The sequence below is a fragment of the Neomonachus schauinslandi genome, chromosome 1 (genome assembly GCF_002201575.2).
Source record: "Neomonachus schauinslandi chromosome 1, ASM220157v2, whole genome shotgun sequence".
Taxonomy (NCBI): Eukaryota; Metazoa; Chordata; class Mammalia; order Carnivora; family Phocidae; genus Neomonachus; species Neomonachus schauinslandi.
In genome coordinates, this window is record NC_058403.1 from 205,876,896 (window position 1) to 205,894,159 (window position 17,264).

Genomic DNA, 17,264 nt, shown 5'->3' on the forward strand with positions numbered 1-17,264 from the left:
TTTCTTTCTTTCTTTCTTTCTTTCTTTCTTTCTTTCTTTCTTTCTTTCTTTTTCTTTCTTTCTTTCTTTTTCTTTCAGCTTGAGCCAGATTTAGCTCAGCATCAGAAACTGACAAATCAGACTGACTCCCTGAGGGTGGGGCTCAGGAATCCGCATTTGGCCACAACCCTAGGTAATCCTGACACACACTTATGATGAGAACCAAGCTGGATTGACTTCCAAATGAGACTTTGGGGCTGGGCCACACTCAGGAGGCACATGACCTTAAACGTGTGCTGTCACCTCCATCTTGATCTCCTTGCTTCTGCCCTCACTGCAGCAGCTAAATGGATATTCTCAAAATATAAATCAGATCATATCAGCTCTGCTTAAAACCTTCCTTATAGCTGATGTCTGTTGCACCGGAGTGAAATCCAATGCCATTCGGGGCTCTGCTAAGCTCTGCATGCTCAGCCCCATCACCTCTCCAACCTCATCTCCCCTCACTCTCCCCCTGGCTTGCTCGCTTGGCTCCAGCTTTATTGGCCTCCTCACTGCTCCTCCAAATCCAGACACCTTCTCACTTAAGAGACTTTGTGCTTGGGATTCCTCTCCATTACAGTCCTTGATGCCATCCTCATATATGAAATCACCTGCTCTCCTTTGGCTTGTTTATTGTCTGGCTACACAGACCAGAATGTAACCTCCACAAGGCAGAGGTGTGTCCATCTGGGTCCCCACTGTGCCGTCAGCGGCATGTGGCATGAGGAAAACCATGAGGGGACATCTGTTGAGTGAATGGGTGGTGGACTAAAGGCTTGGGGGCAGCATAGTGTGGCTCCATGAGACCATGTGTGTCCTAATAACCACAGTATGTGTGTTTGGGGCAATGGATGAATTAATATTTGCGTGAATATAAGCATCGATGGGTGGATAAACAGATGAAAAAAATATACATTGGTGGCTGGATGGACAGATATCAAGTAGATGGATGTATAAACTGATGGACAAAATGTGGACGAATGGGGCACCTGGGTGGCTCAGTCGGTTAGGCGACTGCCTTCGGCTCAGGTCATGATCCTGGAGTCCCGGGATCGAGTCCTGCATCGGGCTCCCTGCTCAGCAGGGAGTCTGCTTCTCCCTCTGACCCTCCCCCCTCTCATGTGCTCTCTCATTCTCTCTCTCAAATAAATAAATAAAATCTTAAAAAAAAAAATGTGGACGAATGGAAGGAGATAGCCAGATAGGATGAGAGGCTGCTAGAATAGAGTTGTGGATGGAGGAATAAAAATATGATAGTAAATAGATGGGTGGATGATGGATTAATAAATAGATACATAGGTATTGATGGATGGATGAGTGGTGAGTAGGTGGGTGAATAAATGAATGGGTGACTGAATGGCTAGATATATAAAAAGATGGATAGATGAAAATAGATGTGCAAGGCAAAGAGCGAACTCTACTATAGGGACTTCAGTTAATAATCATGTATCCATATTGGTTCAATTATAACAAATGTGTCACACAAACACAACATGTGAAGAGTAGAGGCAACTGTGAGGAAAGGGGGTATATGGGAACTCAATGTACTTTCCAGTCAATTTTTCAGTAAATCTAAAATACTTTAAAAAATAAAGTCTATTAATTTTTAAAAATAGATGTATAATGGGTAACAGATAATATGAATGAACAAAGGGATGATAATCAAATGACTGGATGGATGGATGGGATGGATGGATGGATGGATGGATGGATGGATGGATGGATGTGTGGGTGGATGGAAGGATGGACAGGATGGATGGGTGGATGGATTAATGGATGGATAGGATGGATGGATGAATGGGATGGATTGATGGATGGGATGGATGGATGGATGGGCAGGATGGATGGATCGATGGGCAGGATGGATGGATGGACAGAATGGATGGATGGCTGGACAGGAAGGATGAATGGAAGAAGAGATGGTACATGGATGGATGGAAAAACTGATGGATTAGCAAATGAATATATGGAGGATGGATGGGTAATTGGATGGATGTTCTATATTGAATGAAATGAAAACAGATAAACCAATAGATGGCTAGGTTATAAACAGATGAGATGGATAATCAATGACTGAATAAATAGGTAGATAAACGTACAGGTGGATAGTCAATATGGTGACTAGGGCTCAGACAGGCCGCTGAGCAACCATGACCAGCATGCATCCCCCCATCTTCCCTGCGATCCTGCAGGCAGCCACACCTTCCACGTATTCCATGACCATGCAGAGGTGGCGCCGGGTCTCGAAGGAGCAGAACATGCCAACCACAAAGGGGTTCTCGGCAAAGGTGAGTATATCACGCTCCACGAAGGCCTGCTGGATCTGGTTGCGCAAGATCAGGTTCTGTTTGTTGATCTTCTTCATTGCAAAGCGCTGTCTCGTGTCGCGGTGCCGCACAAGGTAGACAGCGCTGCAGGGGGAGAGAGCGAGGACCGGCCATCACCTCCGAGACACCCGGCCTCCGCCACCCTCCCCCCGCCAGAGCCCCGGGTGGCTCACCCGTAGGCACCATTGCTTATGAGCTTGATGGTCTCGAAGTCATTCTCTCCAGGTGGTTTCTTAGCCTTGGTGGTGGTGCTGCGGCCCTGCAGGGGATAAATGGAGACGACCACCACCATCATAAAATTGGAACTCTTATTATTCCATTGACATATGAGGAATCTGAGGGGGTGGATGGATCCTTCACCCAAGTGCCACAGTAAAGGAGTAACAAAGTCAGGACTTGAACCATACTGTCTGACTCTGAAACCATATTCCTAACTTTTTTCCATTAGGAAAGAAGCCTACAAAATAATCACCTTAATATACAAAGAACTTCCAGAAATCAATAACAAAAAGCCTAACAACTGAAGAGAAAATATAGGCAAGATAGTTCATAGTTCATGTATCTTGCTTATATTTTCTCTTCAATTGTTCATGTATTGCCTATGAAAAGATGCTGAACCTCATATATGGTGGCAGAAGAGCAAATTAAAACTACCCCAAGATATAATTTTTCACCTAGCAGATTGGCAAAAAAATCCAAAAGGCTGACACACTCTGAGTAAAGCTGTGGAGGAACAGGTACTTTTATACCTTGCTATTTGGAGTGTGAATTGGTACAACCCCCATGGCAGGTACTTTGGCATATAAAAGAATTCCAAATGCATGTTCCCGTTGATCCAGTAATTTCATTTTTGAATTAATGCTACAGATTTGCATGTGAAAAATGACAAATGTATTATCTTGCCCATTGCAACACTGGAAACAGCTCATATGTTCATCTATAGGAAATTGGTTAAATAAACACATGAGGAGTATCTGTGTAAAGGAATATTGTGCCACTGTTAAAAAGAGTGAGGAATCTCTCAGTACATTTATTCAGAAGGCCCTCCAAAGTATTTTATTAAGTGGGTGGGAGGGGAAGCAAGGAACAATATGTACTGTATGTTTTTGTGGCAAAATAGAGCTAGCTATCTAATCATATTTGGGGGGTGCTCAGTAGCACATATACTAATAATATTTGGGGGGATATAGCTCAGTGGGGGACAAGGGTGGGTATAGGATATTTCACTGTATACCTTTTTTGAAAATTATGTTTATTTTTCTTTAGGATGAAGAGATTCATTCCATAAACATTACACAAGAATGTGTGATATAAAAATATTAAATGTGTATGCTCCTCAGAATGTAGCCTAAAAACATCTGACACAAAAAATTGATAGACTTGCAGGAAGAAACTGCTGAAAACCAGGATCTAACACATATTTCTCAGAAACTATTAGATTAATCAGGAAAAAAAAAAAAAGAATAGGGAGATGGAAGATTTGAATCACTCAACAAGTTTGATTGAATGGAATAGGTAGAATCCTACAAACAACAATTAAAGATAAATACCTTTTTAGTGTTTTAGAGTTTTGAGTGATGTCATTCCATTACCTATTCAAAAAATTAAACAAATGGCATGGGTAGTGAGATTCTGTTAAATATATATATAAAGGAAAGATGTGTTTGTATATGTGTGAGAATTCATAGATAGAGTTTGAAACAAAGGGTGTTACAAGTTCAAATGCCTTCAGGGGCCAGGCAGGATAGGTGGGGGCCATGGGTGACTGGGAGGCAGGTACCCCTTATCACAAGCCAGCCCCCACTTAGTGCCAGCTGGCTCCACAACCATGTTATTAGAACCTCTGATTTTTCTTTTTCTTTTTTTTTTAAAGATTTTATTTATTTGATAGAGACACAGCGAGAGAGGGAACACAAGCAGGGGGAGTGGGAGAGGGAGAAGCAGGCTTCCCGCCGAGCAGGGAGCCCGATGCGGGGCTCGATCCCAGGACTCTGGGATCATGACCTGAGCCGAAGGCAGACGCCCAACGACTGAGCCACCCAGGTGCCCCTAGAACCTCTGATTTTTCAAAAGAAGGCCCACACTCAGATTTTGAGTCAAAATCATCTCCTTTCTATATTTTGCTTCAAATTTTTAAAAAACACTGCACAGTTCAGCAAAAACACATGTGTGGCCAGTATGTGACATGGGGACATCTGTCAAAGTGTGGCTGGCTTAGAGGTGGGATTATGGCAATTTTCACTATGCTGAGCTGTTAACACAGAGAGACATCCAGCCTACTCAAAACCCCATGCAGGGCTCCCCACAATTACCATATGACCAGCAATTCTGCTCCTGGGTATATACTCAAAAGAGCTGAAACAGTTGTCCAAACACTTGTACACAAATGTTCATAGCAGCACTATTCATACAACCAAAAGATAGAAACAACCCAAATATCCATCCACGGACAATGGACAAACAAATATGGTGGATCCCTATAACGGAATATTATTCAGCCATAAAAAGGAATGAAGCACTGATTTCATGTTACAATATGGATGAACCTTGAAAATGTTATGCCAGATGCAAAAGGCCACAGAGTGAAAGTGAATTTATATGAAATGTATAGGAAATATACATTTCTGTGAAATATGAAATTTATATGAAATATCCAGAATAGGCAAATCTATAGAGTCAGAATGCAGATTAGTGGTTGCCAGGGGCTGGTGGGGGGAGGGGGAATGGGGAGAAACTGCTTAATGGGGACATGGTTTCCTTTTGGGGGTAATGAAAATGTTCCAGAACTAGAGAGAGGTGATGGCCACACAACATTGTGAATGTACTAAAACCCAATGAATTGTTTATTTAAAAATGGTTAAAATGGGGGTGCCTGGGTGGCTCAGTCTGTTAAGCATCCAACTCTTGGTTTCAGCTCAGGTCATGATCTCAGGGTGATGAGATCAAGCCCCATGTGGGGCTCCATACTCAACACCAAGCCTGCTTGTCCCTCTCCTTCTGCTTCTATCTCCACCTCTCTCTCGCACTCTCGAATAAATAAAAAATCTTTTTAAAAATGTTTTAAAATAGTTAAAATGGCACATTTTATGTACCATGCGTACATGGGTGTGTATTATGTGTATTTTACCATGAAAAGAAAAAAGCCCATGGAGGAACAGCTGTTATTATTAGCCCATTTCTCAGATGGGGAAACTGAGGCTCCTAGCGGGAACCAAGAGTCCCGGCCAGAACCAGAGTGCTGACCGCTGGCCCTCCTGGCCTTACCTCAGACAGGTCGTCCTGCTCAGGCGTGTTGGAGCCACCGCTGTCCTGTTCCTCCAGGTGCACCACATCTAGGAAGGGACTGAAAGTGAGCAGAGGCAGGGGTCCGGGCGGGTCCACCCACAGCCCCCTGCGCCCACCAGCTGGCACCTGGAAAGGGGTCACGGGTGAGGCCCAGCTGGCGGATGATGTAGCGGGGGATGTCGGTCTTGACAAGGTGGCCCTCCTTGGCGTGGCCCTCCGCCGCCTCCAGCAGGTGGTAGAACTCCTCGGGGTTGAATTCCTAAGGCAGGGCAAGGACGGGCTGGCAGCGGGTCCAAGACCGCCCCCCAACCCTCCCCCCTGCCCATGCCCAGCCCCCTCACCAGACACTCCAGCAGCCTCGCGGGGCGCGAGATGATAATGAGCAGCTTTTTGACCAGCTGAGTGACGAAGGCTACTTCCAAGCTCTCGGAGCGTTCATAGGCCTGGGGTGGCGGGCACAGTGGTGGGGGGGTGGTTCACAGGTGCTCTGCTTTAGCCAGGCCCCTCTCCCAACCCCACACACTGCTGCTGTTGTCCCATTTTATGAGTGAGAAAACTAAGGCCAAGGCCACACGGTAAAAATTATGATGATGGGGGCGCCTGGGTGGCCCAGTTGGCTGAGCATCGGACTCTTGGTTTGGGCTCAGGTCCTGATCTCATGAGTCTTGAGATGGAGCCCCATGATGGGCTCCATGCCCAGGGCAGAGTCAGCTGGAGGATTCTCTTCCTCTGCCCCTCCCCCCACTCACGTGCGCACGCTCTCTCTCTACCTCTCTCAAATAAATAAATAAATCTTTTTTTTAAGACTTTATTTATTTGGGGCGCCTGGGTGGCTCAGTCGTTAAGCGTCTGCCTTCGGCTCAAGTCATGATCCCAGGGTCCTGGGATCGAGCCCCGCATCGGGCTCCTTGTTTGGAGGGAAGCCTGCTTCTCCCTCTCCCACTCCCCCTGCTTGTGTTCCCTCTCTCACTGTGTCTCTCTCTGTCAAATAAATAAATAAAATCTTTAAAAAAAAAAAAAAGACTTTATTTATTTGTCAGAGGGAGAGAGAGAGCGCACAAGCAGGGGGAGCGGCATGCAGAGGGAGAAGCAGGCTCCCCACTGAGCAAATAGCCCAAAGTGGGACTTGATCCCAGGACCCCAGGACCATGACCTGAGCCAAAGGCAGACACTTAACTGAATGAGCCACCCAGGCATCCCTAAATAAATAAATCTTTAAAAAAAAATGATGATGATGATCATAGGCAGCGCTGTCCTAAAACCTTCACTCATTCAGTTCATCTTCAAAACAACCCTATATTCCAGGCCAAGTTAGAATCCCTCTGCCTGGCATTCTCTCCTCTCCAGTCCCTGGGCAGCTCCCTACTTCTGCTCCTTCGGTCTCTGCTCCATTGTCACCTCCTCATGGAGGCCTCCCCTGACCCCACCACCCGACTCTAAAAATCACACCCACACCCCACCTCCTGACTGCATCCTCAATCGCTATTACCCTACTCTACTTCTCCTGTTTTCTACCCCATGAAGCCCCTTCTAAAAAGCCATATATAAATTTCTCTATCATGCCTCTCAGGGCCAAGACCAGGGTGAGGCAATGAGACATTCACCTTGATGCCAAAAATCTCAGTCTTCAAGATAACTGATATTTTAATGCAGTATTTGAAAAAATAATGCAAAAGATCTATGATAAGCAAAATAACAAAATTTAAATAAGGATAGGATCCAGTAGGGTAGTGCCAAGCCATATTGGAGCTTGAAGCAAAAGGAATAGTGTGTGGCAATCTATACATGGTTTCTCAATGATTTTTTTAAATTGGATTTATTTATTTGAGGGGGAGAGGGGGGGAGAGGGAGCGGGAGAGAGAATCTCAAGTAGACTCTGCACTGAATATGGAGCCCTGTGCCGGGCTCGATCCCATGACCCTGAGATCATGACCTGAGCTGAAATCAAGAGTTTTACACTTAACCAACAGAGCCACCAAGGAGCCCCTCAGTGATTAACAGTTTTAATGAAAATATTATTGATGAGTTTGTTTTCATTAAAAGCAGGAAAGTAAAATTCTAACAAATTCTAGTTTGATTATAAATAAAATACTTGGGGCACCTGGGTGGCTCAAGTCGTTAAGCATCTACTTTCAGCTCAGGTCATGATCTCAGGGTCCTGGGATCCAGCTCCACATTGGGCTCCCTGCTCAGCAGGGAGCCTGCTTCTCCCTCTCCCTCAGCTGCTCCCCCTACTTGTGCTCTCTCGTCAAATAAATAAATAAAAAATCTTTAAAAATTTTTTTGAAAAATACTTAAAATAATGTTAAGTTTTAATACACCTACTTTTTAATTTTTTCAATAATTAATGTTTTTTGGGGGGTGAATCACTTGCCTCATCCTAGTCCCAGTCCTGATGCCTATTATTTATCTTCTGACTCTTCCTATTAGAATGTCAGCTTCCTGAGGGCAGGGACTTTTGTTTGTTTTATTTCTAGGTAATTCTCCAGCTTCTAGGGCAGTGGGAGGCCCAAATAGGTGCTTGATGAATATTTGTGGAGTTAATGAATGAGCAAATTCCCTTCTTATAGCAGAAGGACTGAGGCGCAGAGAGGTTAAGTAACTTGGCAAAGGCTGCACAGTAAGTGATGAGCTAGATATGAATCTAGGCCATTTGGAGTCTGTGCCCTCAAATCCTATGAACCTAGTGGCAGAATCTAGACTCAAACCAGATCTGATGCTAAAGCCCATAATGATACCAATGTACTGCCCTTCAGGTGTGAGTGGGGGCCTACAGCCCAAAGCTCTGCATTTTGGTCCTTGTGTCCTTATCCAACTTCATTTCACTTGGCTTCTGTGCTCCTGGAATTTCCCAGACTCGATTCTCACGTCTGGCTCTTCACCCTGCTCAGCACACATTTCCCCCAGCATTTCTCATAACTGTCATTTCCTCATTATTCTTGCCCCAATTTCTATGTCACCTCCTCCGGGGAGGCCTCCTGGACATTACAAGGCAGCCCCTGACACTCTGTCAGGTTGCCCTGTTCTATTTGCTTCCTAGCCCTAAGCATCAGCTGAAATCAAGGAATTCCTTGATTTGTCTGTTTCCATGTTTCCTATCCACCTCCCACATTAGAATATCAGCCCCAAGGGGGCGCCTCGATGGTTTAGTCAGTTAAGCGTTGGACTCTTGATTTCATTTCGGTTCAGGTCATGATCTCTGCCTCATGAGATCAAACCCCTGCCAGCTCCCCGCTCAGTGGGGAATCTGCTTCTCCCTCTCCCTCTGCCTGCTGCTCCACCTGCTTGTACACTCTTTCTGTCAAAAATAAATAAAAATCTTAAAAAAAAAAAAAAAAGGGCGCCTGGGTGGCTCAGTCAGATAAGCGTCTGCCTCCGGCTCAGGTCATAATCTCAGGGTCCTGGGATCAAGCCCCGCGACGGGCTCCCTGCTCAGCGGAAAGCCTGCTTCTCCCTCTCCCACTCCCCCTGCTTGTGTTCCCTCCTCTCACTGTGTCTCTCTCTGTCAAATAAATAAAATCTTTAAAAAAAAAAAAAAAAGAGGGGCGCCTGAGTGGTTCAGTTGGTTAAGTGTCAGACTCTTGATTTCAGCTCAGGTCATGATCTCAGGTCATGATCCCTGCTCAGCGGGGAGTCGGCTTGAGATTCTCTCTCTCTCCCTCCCCCTCTGCCCCTCCCCTGTGCTCTCTCTCACTTGCACTCTCCCTCTCTTTCTCAAATAAATACACAAAATCTTAAAAAAAAAGAGTATCAGCCCCAAGAGGGCAGGAATATTTCTCTGGTTTGTTCACTGCTGGGTTCCCAGTACCCCAGCACACAGCAGTTGCTTCATAATTTCAGTAAGGGAGACAAAAAAAAAAAAAAAAAAAAAAAAAAAAAAAAACATCATGCTGGATGGTGCTAAGTGCTGAGGAGAAAACTAAAGAGACAGTGGGTGGTGAGTTTGAGCAGAGGTTTACATTTTAAATAAGGGGGTCTAGAGGCCACCTTAGAGTAAAGACCTGAAAGAGGTGAGGGAGGTTAAATTCTTGCCGCCCCCATCAGACCTAGCCGAAGACCACGGCCTTCTCTTAGGGAGCACGTCTTTCTTGTCCACCCCTGGAATCTCAGCTCCACGCCGGCGCCTGGCACGCGGTAGGCGCCCTCTGAATGGAAGTGGGGTGAAGGAAGGCATCGGGCACGAATGAGGCCAGCCTCCCGTGCACTCACGTCCTGCAGCAGCTTCTCCAGGTTCTCCTGCAATTCGTAGAAGTAGACGGTGGTGATGAGGCCGTCTCGAGACTTGGTCAGGCAGTCCCGGGCCAGCTCGATGATCTGGTGGTGGATGAAGCTGAGCACGCCGTCGGCCAGCGGCAGCACGCTGTCAGGTTCGTAGGCGCGGGCGAAATCGCGCAGCTTCTCCTCCATCTGCGCGGTGGCCTGCGGGAGGGACAGAGGCGGGGCGGGGGTGCCGGCGCGGGGCTGCGCCTGGAGGCAGTGGCCACCAGGAGCCTGCGCTGCGCGCGCCGGCCACCAGGGGGCGCGCGGAGCTAAGGCGAGCGAGTGCTCCCGCCGCCCGGCCTCCCAGCGGCCGCCCCCCGCCCCGCCTCACCTTCGGGAACCTCTCCTTGTAGACATGGTTCATCATCACGATCTCGTTGTCGTAGGAAGAGGGGGAGCGCCCGGGGCTGCGGGGAGAGAAGCCCATCCTGTCCAGCCCCCTGCCTCCGAAAACAGCCAGGCACCAGATTCCTCCCCACGCCCCCCAACCCCGGTAAAACTTCACCCATTGTGTTGCAACTCGTTTAATCACGCGGACAGGGGTCTCGCAGTACACAGACCCCCAGATCATCAGCTTGGGTGGGTGTGGGGGGGGGGTGTCTGCCCACCTGAGGCTCCGCGAGCGAGGCCGCACGGCAGGAGAGCGGCGGCCACCATCCTCGTCAGTGATGCTCTCGGTGCTGCCAAAGTGTTTGGAGAGGAAGTGGAGCTCATCCACGGTAGGCTGGTAGGGCAGCTGGTGCAGGCGCTCCTGGGAGGAGCAGGAAGACTGCGGGGAGGAGCGGGGCCGGGGTCAGAGCCACCGCGGTCCCCCCACATCTCGCGACCCTGGGCTGGGACTCCTGGGGCTGATGGGCCACTGGGCAGGGTCGGGATCAGGACCTGGTTTATGATCCTTGGATCCCAGGGTCCAGGTTGGGACTCCTGGAGACAGACAGGGGGACAGGGACAGACACGGATGAGAACTGTGACACTCACACAGATGTGGCCAGTGGGAGCCTGTTTAAAACCTGAGTCAAGTCACATCCCTCCTCTGTTCAGAACCCTCCATGGCTCCCACCTTACTCAGGGTGGACCCTGAAGTCCTTCCCAAGACCCACAACATCTTGCAAGATTAGGTCCTATCTCTCTGCCGTCACCTCCTCCCACTCTCCCCATCATTTACTCTGCTCCAGCTGCACAGTCCTCCTTGATGGTCTTTGAACAAGCCACACACACCCCTGCCTCGGGGCCTTTGCACTGACTGTTCCCTCTGTCTGGAGCATATCCACTACTGATCATTCCCCCTTCACATCTTTGCTTAAATGTCACCCCTCTGGGTGACATTCATCCCTCTGAATACACATCCATCATTCCCTATCCCTGTCCTATCTTGTTTCTTCTTGCCATATTTATCTCCTGACTTACTATATCTTTACTACTAATTTTTATTGCTGTCTGCTCCTTGATGGTAAGATCTTGGTTCTGCTTGGTCCCTAGTCAGGACCTAACATGCACAAACACAGACCCACAGATATCAGTGGAGAAAACAAGGATATCCACTGGATTCTGCAGGCAGAAGGATCCTTTGAAACATTACATCACTCGCTCCCCATCCCATCAGAGTCTATTAAAATAATTTTTTCAATGCACATAACCTATGACCTACAGAACCACAATTTCAAATATTTCAGGCTGCAATTTTAGTATAATTTAATATAAAGCAAAAAAGACTTTGTGTGGCTTCCCACCACATTTAGAATAAGATCTACTTCCCTGCCCTGGCTGAGAAGCCCCAGTATGACCAAGGGTGCTGCCTGCCTCACCCCCGTTCCTCCACTTCCAACCCAAAGCTCCAGCCACTCAAAGCTATCTTCAGCTTTCCAAAGGCAACAAGTTGTCTGTTGCCTCTGGGAGTTTACACATGCTGTTCCCTCGTCCCCTTCCTGAAACACCCTTCCTTTCCTTCTTCCACCTGCCAAACTCCTGCTGCTCCTTTGTCTTGGCTTCAATTCCACGTCTTCCAGGAAGCCTTCCTTGACCCTCCCCCCAGCTGAATCAGGTCCCCCCTATATTGCTATCACCTCGTCTGGTGCTACTCCCATAACAGCTCCCACCACCCCGTGTTGCAAATATCTTCTTACTGCTCTGTCTCCCCTCATGAGGGCTTCATCAGTCCTTGGATCCTGGCCCAGCTTATAGAGCCCACCCACCATATGACAGTCACATAAACGTCTACTGAACATCATACCAATGGATGGATGAGTGAACCAGAAACACAGGTAGAAAAGGGAGCAGATGGAGAGAGAGAGACTTTGGGTGTTGCAGGGGTGGAGCAAATGTGTTCTGGGTGAAGGGTGTGCTGACCTTGGCCAGCTGAGCCCCTTGGGCAAGTGGCTCAACACATGAGCCTTAATATCTTTATCTGTAAAATAAGTCAGTGATGAGTAGGACCCCCAAGAAGATATGTTGAGGGTGGAGAACAGGGCTTTCGAGGGGACCTGTAACTTGCCAATAGATGGACGGGTGACATCTTGGAAAACAAGAAAAACCCCAAACTCTCCTTAAGGTCAGCCTGACCACTGGCCTGGGTGTGGGCCTTCAGGTTGCAGGGCTTCCCTGAAGCTCCCACCCACTCGCCCACCTGCCAACTCACCGAGACGGTGGAGCTGGGTGTGTTGGTGCCATAGCCAGACGAAGGAAGCGAAGCCAGAGACCAACGGCGTCCGTCCGCCCTGGAACCCAGCCAAGATGTTCAGAGGCTGCAAGGCCCCACTGACCCCCCCACTCCTCAGGGTGTGATAGAAGCCATTGGCCACCCCCAGGGTAAGGGATGCGGGGATATATCTGTGCTCTGCCTGAGATTCCAAAAGGCCCTCAGAGCCAAGGGGGTAAAAAGGAAGTCTTGCAGCCAGGCACCAGGGACCTGGAGCGAAGATCAGTCTCCTCTGCTCCTTACGATGATCCTCCTTTCCTGTCATCCTCACATCAAACAAGCCTCCAAAGCGAACCCCGAGGAGGACCAGAAAAAGCCCACTCAGGGAAATCAATCCAGAGGAGTCCCAATAGTTGCCCCCAATGAGAAAGCGCTCAGAGTGAGACCACTTGAGTCTTTTCAGAGAAGAAAGCCCCTCCCTCAAACATACACACACACACACACACACAGACATGATCACTCTCATGTCCACACCCACTAGTGTTGTTGCGACTAGTGTGGTCAAATTCACACACTGACAGTCACACACATTCACACATGACTCCTCAACACACTCACACACACTCACTGTCCCCTACGTGGATCCAAATATCACACTTTCCTACACTAACACCCACACACATGCAAAACCAGATATACACTCACATATAAACACATACACTTAGAGACCCAGTATTCACCCTCTGACACAAAGACGCACACTCCCCCACACACTTTCTACCCTTCCACATTCACACAGACACATTTAAGAACCCTCACGCACTCAGTCACACATTCGAACTCCCACACAGCCACACATTCATTCACACTCCCACCAGATTGCACACTCACATGGAGACATTCCTGGAAGGGCATGCTCCCTCACATATTCACACACATTTACAAATGTACACGTACACACTCACACATGTTCACATTCGCACACTGCTGCACACCCCTATGGACACATGTGTAGGCACGGGCTGCCTCACATTTTCATAGTCTCACAAACTCATACTCGCACATCCACATCAGCACACAGACCGCACATCACAGGGACACACACTCCCGTGCACGAGACTCGTCCCTCATTCCTCCCTCCAGGCAGTGCCCTCCCAGCCCAGGCAACTGCATCAAGCCCAATCTTAGAGCCATCTTCTGGCTCCCTGTTGCCCTCAGCTGAATTCCACAGCCAAGAGGGTCTTCCCCACCCACCCCAGGGAGCCATCCTCTGTCCCCACAGTCCCGTGTGAGTCCCACACGACAGCCTTCACCAGCCTTTGCGGTGATCCAGGTTTTCTGGTATGCCACCCCAACTTAACTCCGAAGATAGAGACGGGGTGTCATTCACCTGTTATGCTCAATTCCCAGATCACAGCACGTGTTCAGACAACGTTTTTAGAATGAATAAAGTTTAAAGAAAAAGAGACCCGCGCAAACATCCTGGTGACTCCCAGAAGTTTCTCCAAAACACATTGGAGGAATCTTTTTGCCTCCCCCAATTTCGCCAAAAGCCCGAGGAAATTCATTAGCGACACTCCAGAAACCCCCAAAGACCCCAGTAGGGACACCTGAAATTCCTCCTCTTGGGCCCTCGAGAAATAGCCCCAGGTGCCCTTCCTCTTGTTGGAGATCAAGAGACCCTCGGTGGGCAGCATGAAGTCTGCGCTTGCGCACCTCATCTCCGCTCCCTGTCCTGTTGCTATGGAAACGCCCGGCCAGGAACTAGAGGCTAGGGAGACTGAGACCCTGGGCTCAGGGCGCAGGCGCTGTCGCTCCAAGGCAAAGGAAGTCCCACTCCTCCTCTGATTCCTGATAGGAGGTTGGCCCCGCCTTCTCATAGACCCCGCCCCTAAGGCCAGGCACTTATTCCCGCTGGGACGTTGGGGCACTCTGCGCGTCCCTCGGGCCCTGGCTCAGGTGCAATTAGGAGGGGAACAGATGGTGGCCCAGACGGTGGGTCGGGAGGGTCCGGCCAGGGTTCTAGGGCCCTGGAGAGAAGGACTCACCTTCGGGAGGAGGCAAACGAGAAGTGGGCGGGGGTGTTGGGGGAGAAGTTGCGGGGGCTGTCCAGGGGACTGCTACCTGTGGCGGAAAGAGGGTGATTTTAAGGCTTGGCGTGGGAGGCAATCCCACCAGGCCTTCCAATCCTCAAAGAGGGTTGCAAACACCAGCTCCTCCCCGCTTTAGTCTAGCCACACCCACGTATGAGTTGACCACGGCCCCTTAGCTGTGGCCGCGCCTCCCTAAGTTACCGAGTCAGCCCAGCCCCCCTCCAGGCCGGTTCTGTCTTCATCAGAGATGGCCCCGCTCCTCAGGTATGGTTCCTCCCTTCAGCCCCATCCTCTTTTCAATCTAGCTCTATCTGAGCCTCTGCCCACCAATGCCTGTCCCTCAGCCGACTGACCAAGGCCACACAAGGATGGTCCCGCCCTTTGCCCAATCCGGCTCTTCCTCTGTCCAGACTCGGCCCAGTCCTGCGGCATGAACACACCCTTCGCCTGTGGCCCCTCCCTTAGGCTGTGGCCACGCCCCTAACAGGTGGCCACACCCCTTCTAGTCTGGTCCGTACCCACCACCTGTCTCACCCAGGTGTCCAGGCAGTGGGGAGTGGGGTCGCGGCAGCGTGGGCGAAGTGCTGGTCAAGATGAGGCTTTTCCGGTTACTGGTGCGGCAGCTGCGCGGAAGGCGAGGCAAGGGGACCGGGCCAGGCCACAGCCCAGTGAGTTTGTGAACCCAACCGTCCACCTTCCCATCTCAGACCCCCACCTGTCCCCTCTCTGTGGGTGCTTGGAGGTGCCCCCAGAGGATTGCTCAGTGGAGGAGGTGACAGAGGTCTCAGCATGTGTGACCATGTGAGCACAGCGTCAGTCATGGAATAATAGACATGCTGTCCATGTGACACCATTGGAGATACTGAGTGCACGTGTGTCTTTGGGGCTGTGCATGACATTCTCTGTATGTATGCACATGTGGCACCCAGGGTGTGAGCTCAGCACTGGGTTGGGTTTATCTTATGTGATACAACCTGTACCTTTGTGTGTCTGTGTGGCACAGTGTGTAATGCCACTTGTCCATGGCTGTGTGCCATTGTGTGCTGTACCACATGCGTGTATGATTTCTGCTGCATGTGTCTATGTCTTTGTGCGGCGTTCTAAGTCTATGTGATATCCTGCCCTTGCGTATGTGACATTCACCTCATGTATCCACGTGTAGCATCTATCGTGTCTGAGTTTCACACCCTGTGATACTGGGCATGTTTGAACCTGCCACCATGTGTGACATTCCCTAGATGAGTCTTCCATGGGTGATTCTGTGTCTCTCTATCTCTGCAAGATTCCCTGTGTCATTTATTCTGCATCCATGTAACACTGCATGTGACATGCTTAGGTGATATGATGTGCTGTGACATTGTTGGGTGCATGGATGTCATTGCCATACATGTGTCTGTGTGCATCTTAGATGCCAGAATCATGTGTGTGTGTGTGTGTGTGTGTTACCATGCATGTGACATCTTACTGGGTGTACACAACACTGTACCTGTGAGCTTACTCGTCTGTGTGTGATGCTGGGGGGTCCCTGTGTGTCTGGGCACGACTCGGACCTATGGCCACTGTATGCGTGATGGCTCCAGGGTGTATCTGGGCCACTGGGGCTGTAGTGTGTGTATGTGTGTGACATCATGTCCTACGTGACGCTGTGTGTCACTATTTTCCGTATGAGGCTGTGTTCTTGGTGGGGGGTAGTTTGGGCTATGATAAAGCCCCCCTTTCCCTCTGCCCCTCAGGATCCCAGCTTCTGAAGAGGGAGCCCCCAGCCCCTCCATCCCCCTCACTCCCCGCCACAGTGACTGAGCATATTAGCGAGGCCAGGAACACGCGGCATGGGGGTGGGGGGGAGGCCAGGCTGCGGCTATTGTTCCGAGGGTGCCAAGTCCCCCACCCTCCCCTTCTTCCCCTACCCCCACTGGGTTGCCGGAGTCCGCAGCGCCAGCACACAAAGGCGCCGCAACCCCCCACCCGGCGCAGCCTCCTCCCCCCCCGCCCCGTGGCGGTCCTCTCCGGCATACAGTCCCCCCAGTCTCGGCCCACACAGTCCCCAATTCAGCCCCCTCCCCCCCCAGGAAGGGGCCGCACGGGCACCTCTGGCGCAGCTGGACCGGGTGCAGCATCCCGGGCCCCGCCCTGCGGCAGCGGCCAGAGGGGCGGCTTTGGTGGGGAGGGCCGGGTCAGGGTCTGAGGGATGGGGTTCTACCTCTTGGTGCGGCGGAACATACTGCCGCCAGGGAAGGAGGGCATCGAGAAATTGGAAAGCGCGGTCCAGAGAGAGTCAGACATGACCCGGCGGCGGCGACATGGTGGCAGGTGCGGCAGTGGCGGCGGCAGCGCGGGGAGGGAGCGCGCGGGGCGGAGGCTGAAGCCGCAGCGGGCAGGGGAGGGCGGGGGAAGGGAGGGCCGTGCCACTGCCGCCCGCCGGGAGGGGGCGCTGCTGTGCCCCAGCGCGCCAGGCCCCGCCCGCGCGCGCCCCTGGCGCCCCCACCCGGGCTCGAGAAGGGACGGCCAGCCCCGCGCATCTTTCCCCAAGGCTCACCTGCTGCTTTTCCGGGGCAGAGGCAAATCCTTCTGGAAGGCAAAGGGGCAAAAGGATAGAGGTCAGCGTGGACCAGCAGCTGCTGTCAGCAAGCCTTGTCACCCCCT

At 50.5% G+C, this 17,264-nt stretch overlaps 1 protein-coding gene across 1 annotated transcript in view; it reads right to left on the reverse strand.

The window, feature by feature from the left end:
* Positions 1 to 16,953, reverse strand: part of MAST1 (microtubule associated serine/threonine kinase 1) — a 24,882-nt gene extending 7,929 nt beyond the window's left edge. Inside the window, 12 exon segments of the mRNA XM_021704963.2 lie at positions 2,224 to 2,432; positions 2,522 to 2,607; positions 5,613 to 5,680; positions 5,760 to 5,892; positions 5,975 to 6,076; positions 9,843 to 10,052; positions 10,225 to 10,300; positions 10,502 to 10,662; positions 12,529 to 12,607; positions 14,577 to 14,652; positions 15,156 to 15,244; positions 16,822 to 16,953. Coding sequence (XP_021560638.1) covers positions 2,224 to 2,432; positions 2,522 to 2,607; positions 5,613 to 5,680; positions 5,760 to 5,892; positions 5,975 to 6,076; positions 9,843 to 10,052; positions 10,225 to 10,300; positions 10,502 to 10,662; positions 12,529 to 12,607; positions 14,577 to 14,652; positions 15,156 to 15,244; positions 16,822 to 16,904 — 1,372 coding nt within the window. The 5' untranslated portion in view covers positions 16,905 to 16,953.
* Between the last annotated feature and the right edge of the window lie 311 nt (positions 16,954 to 17,264).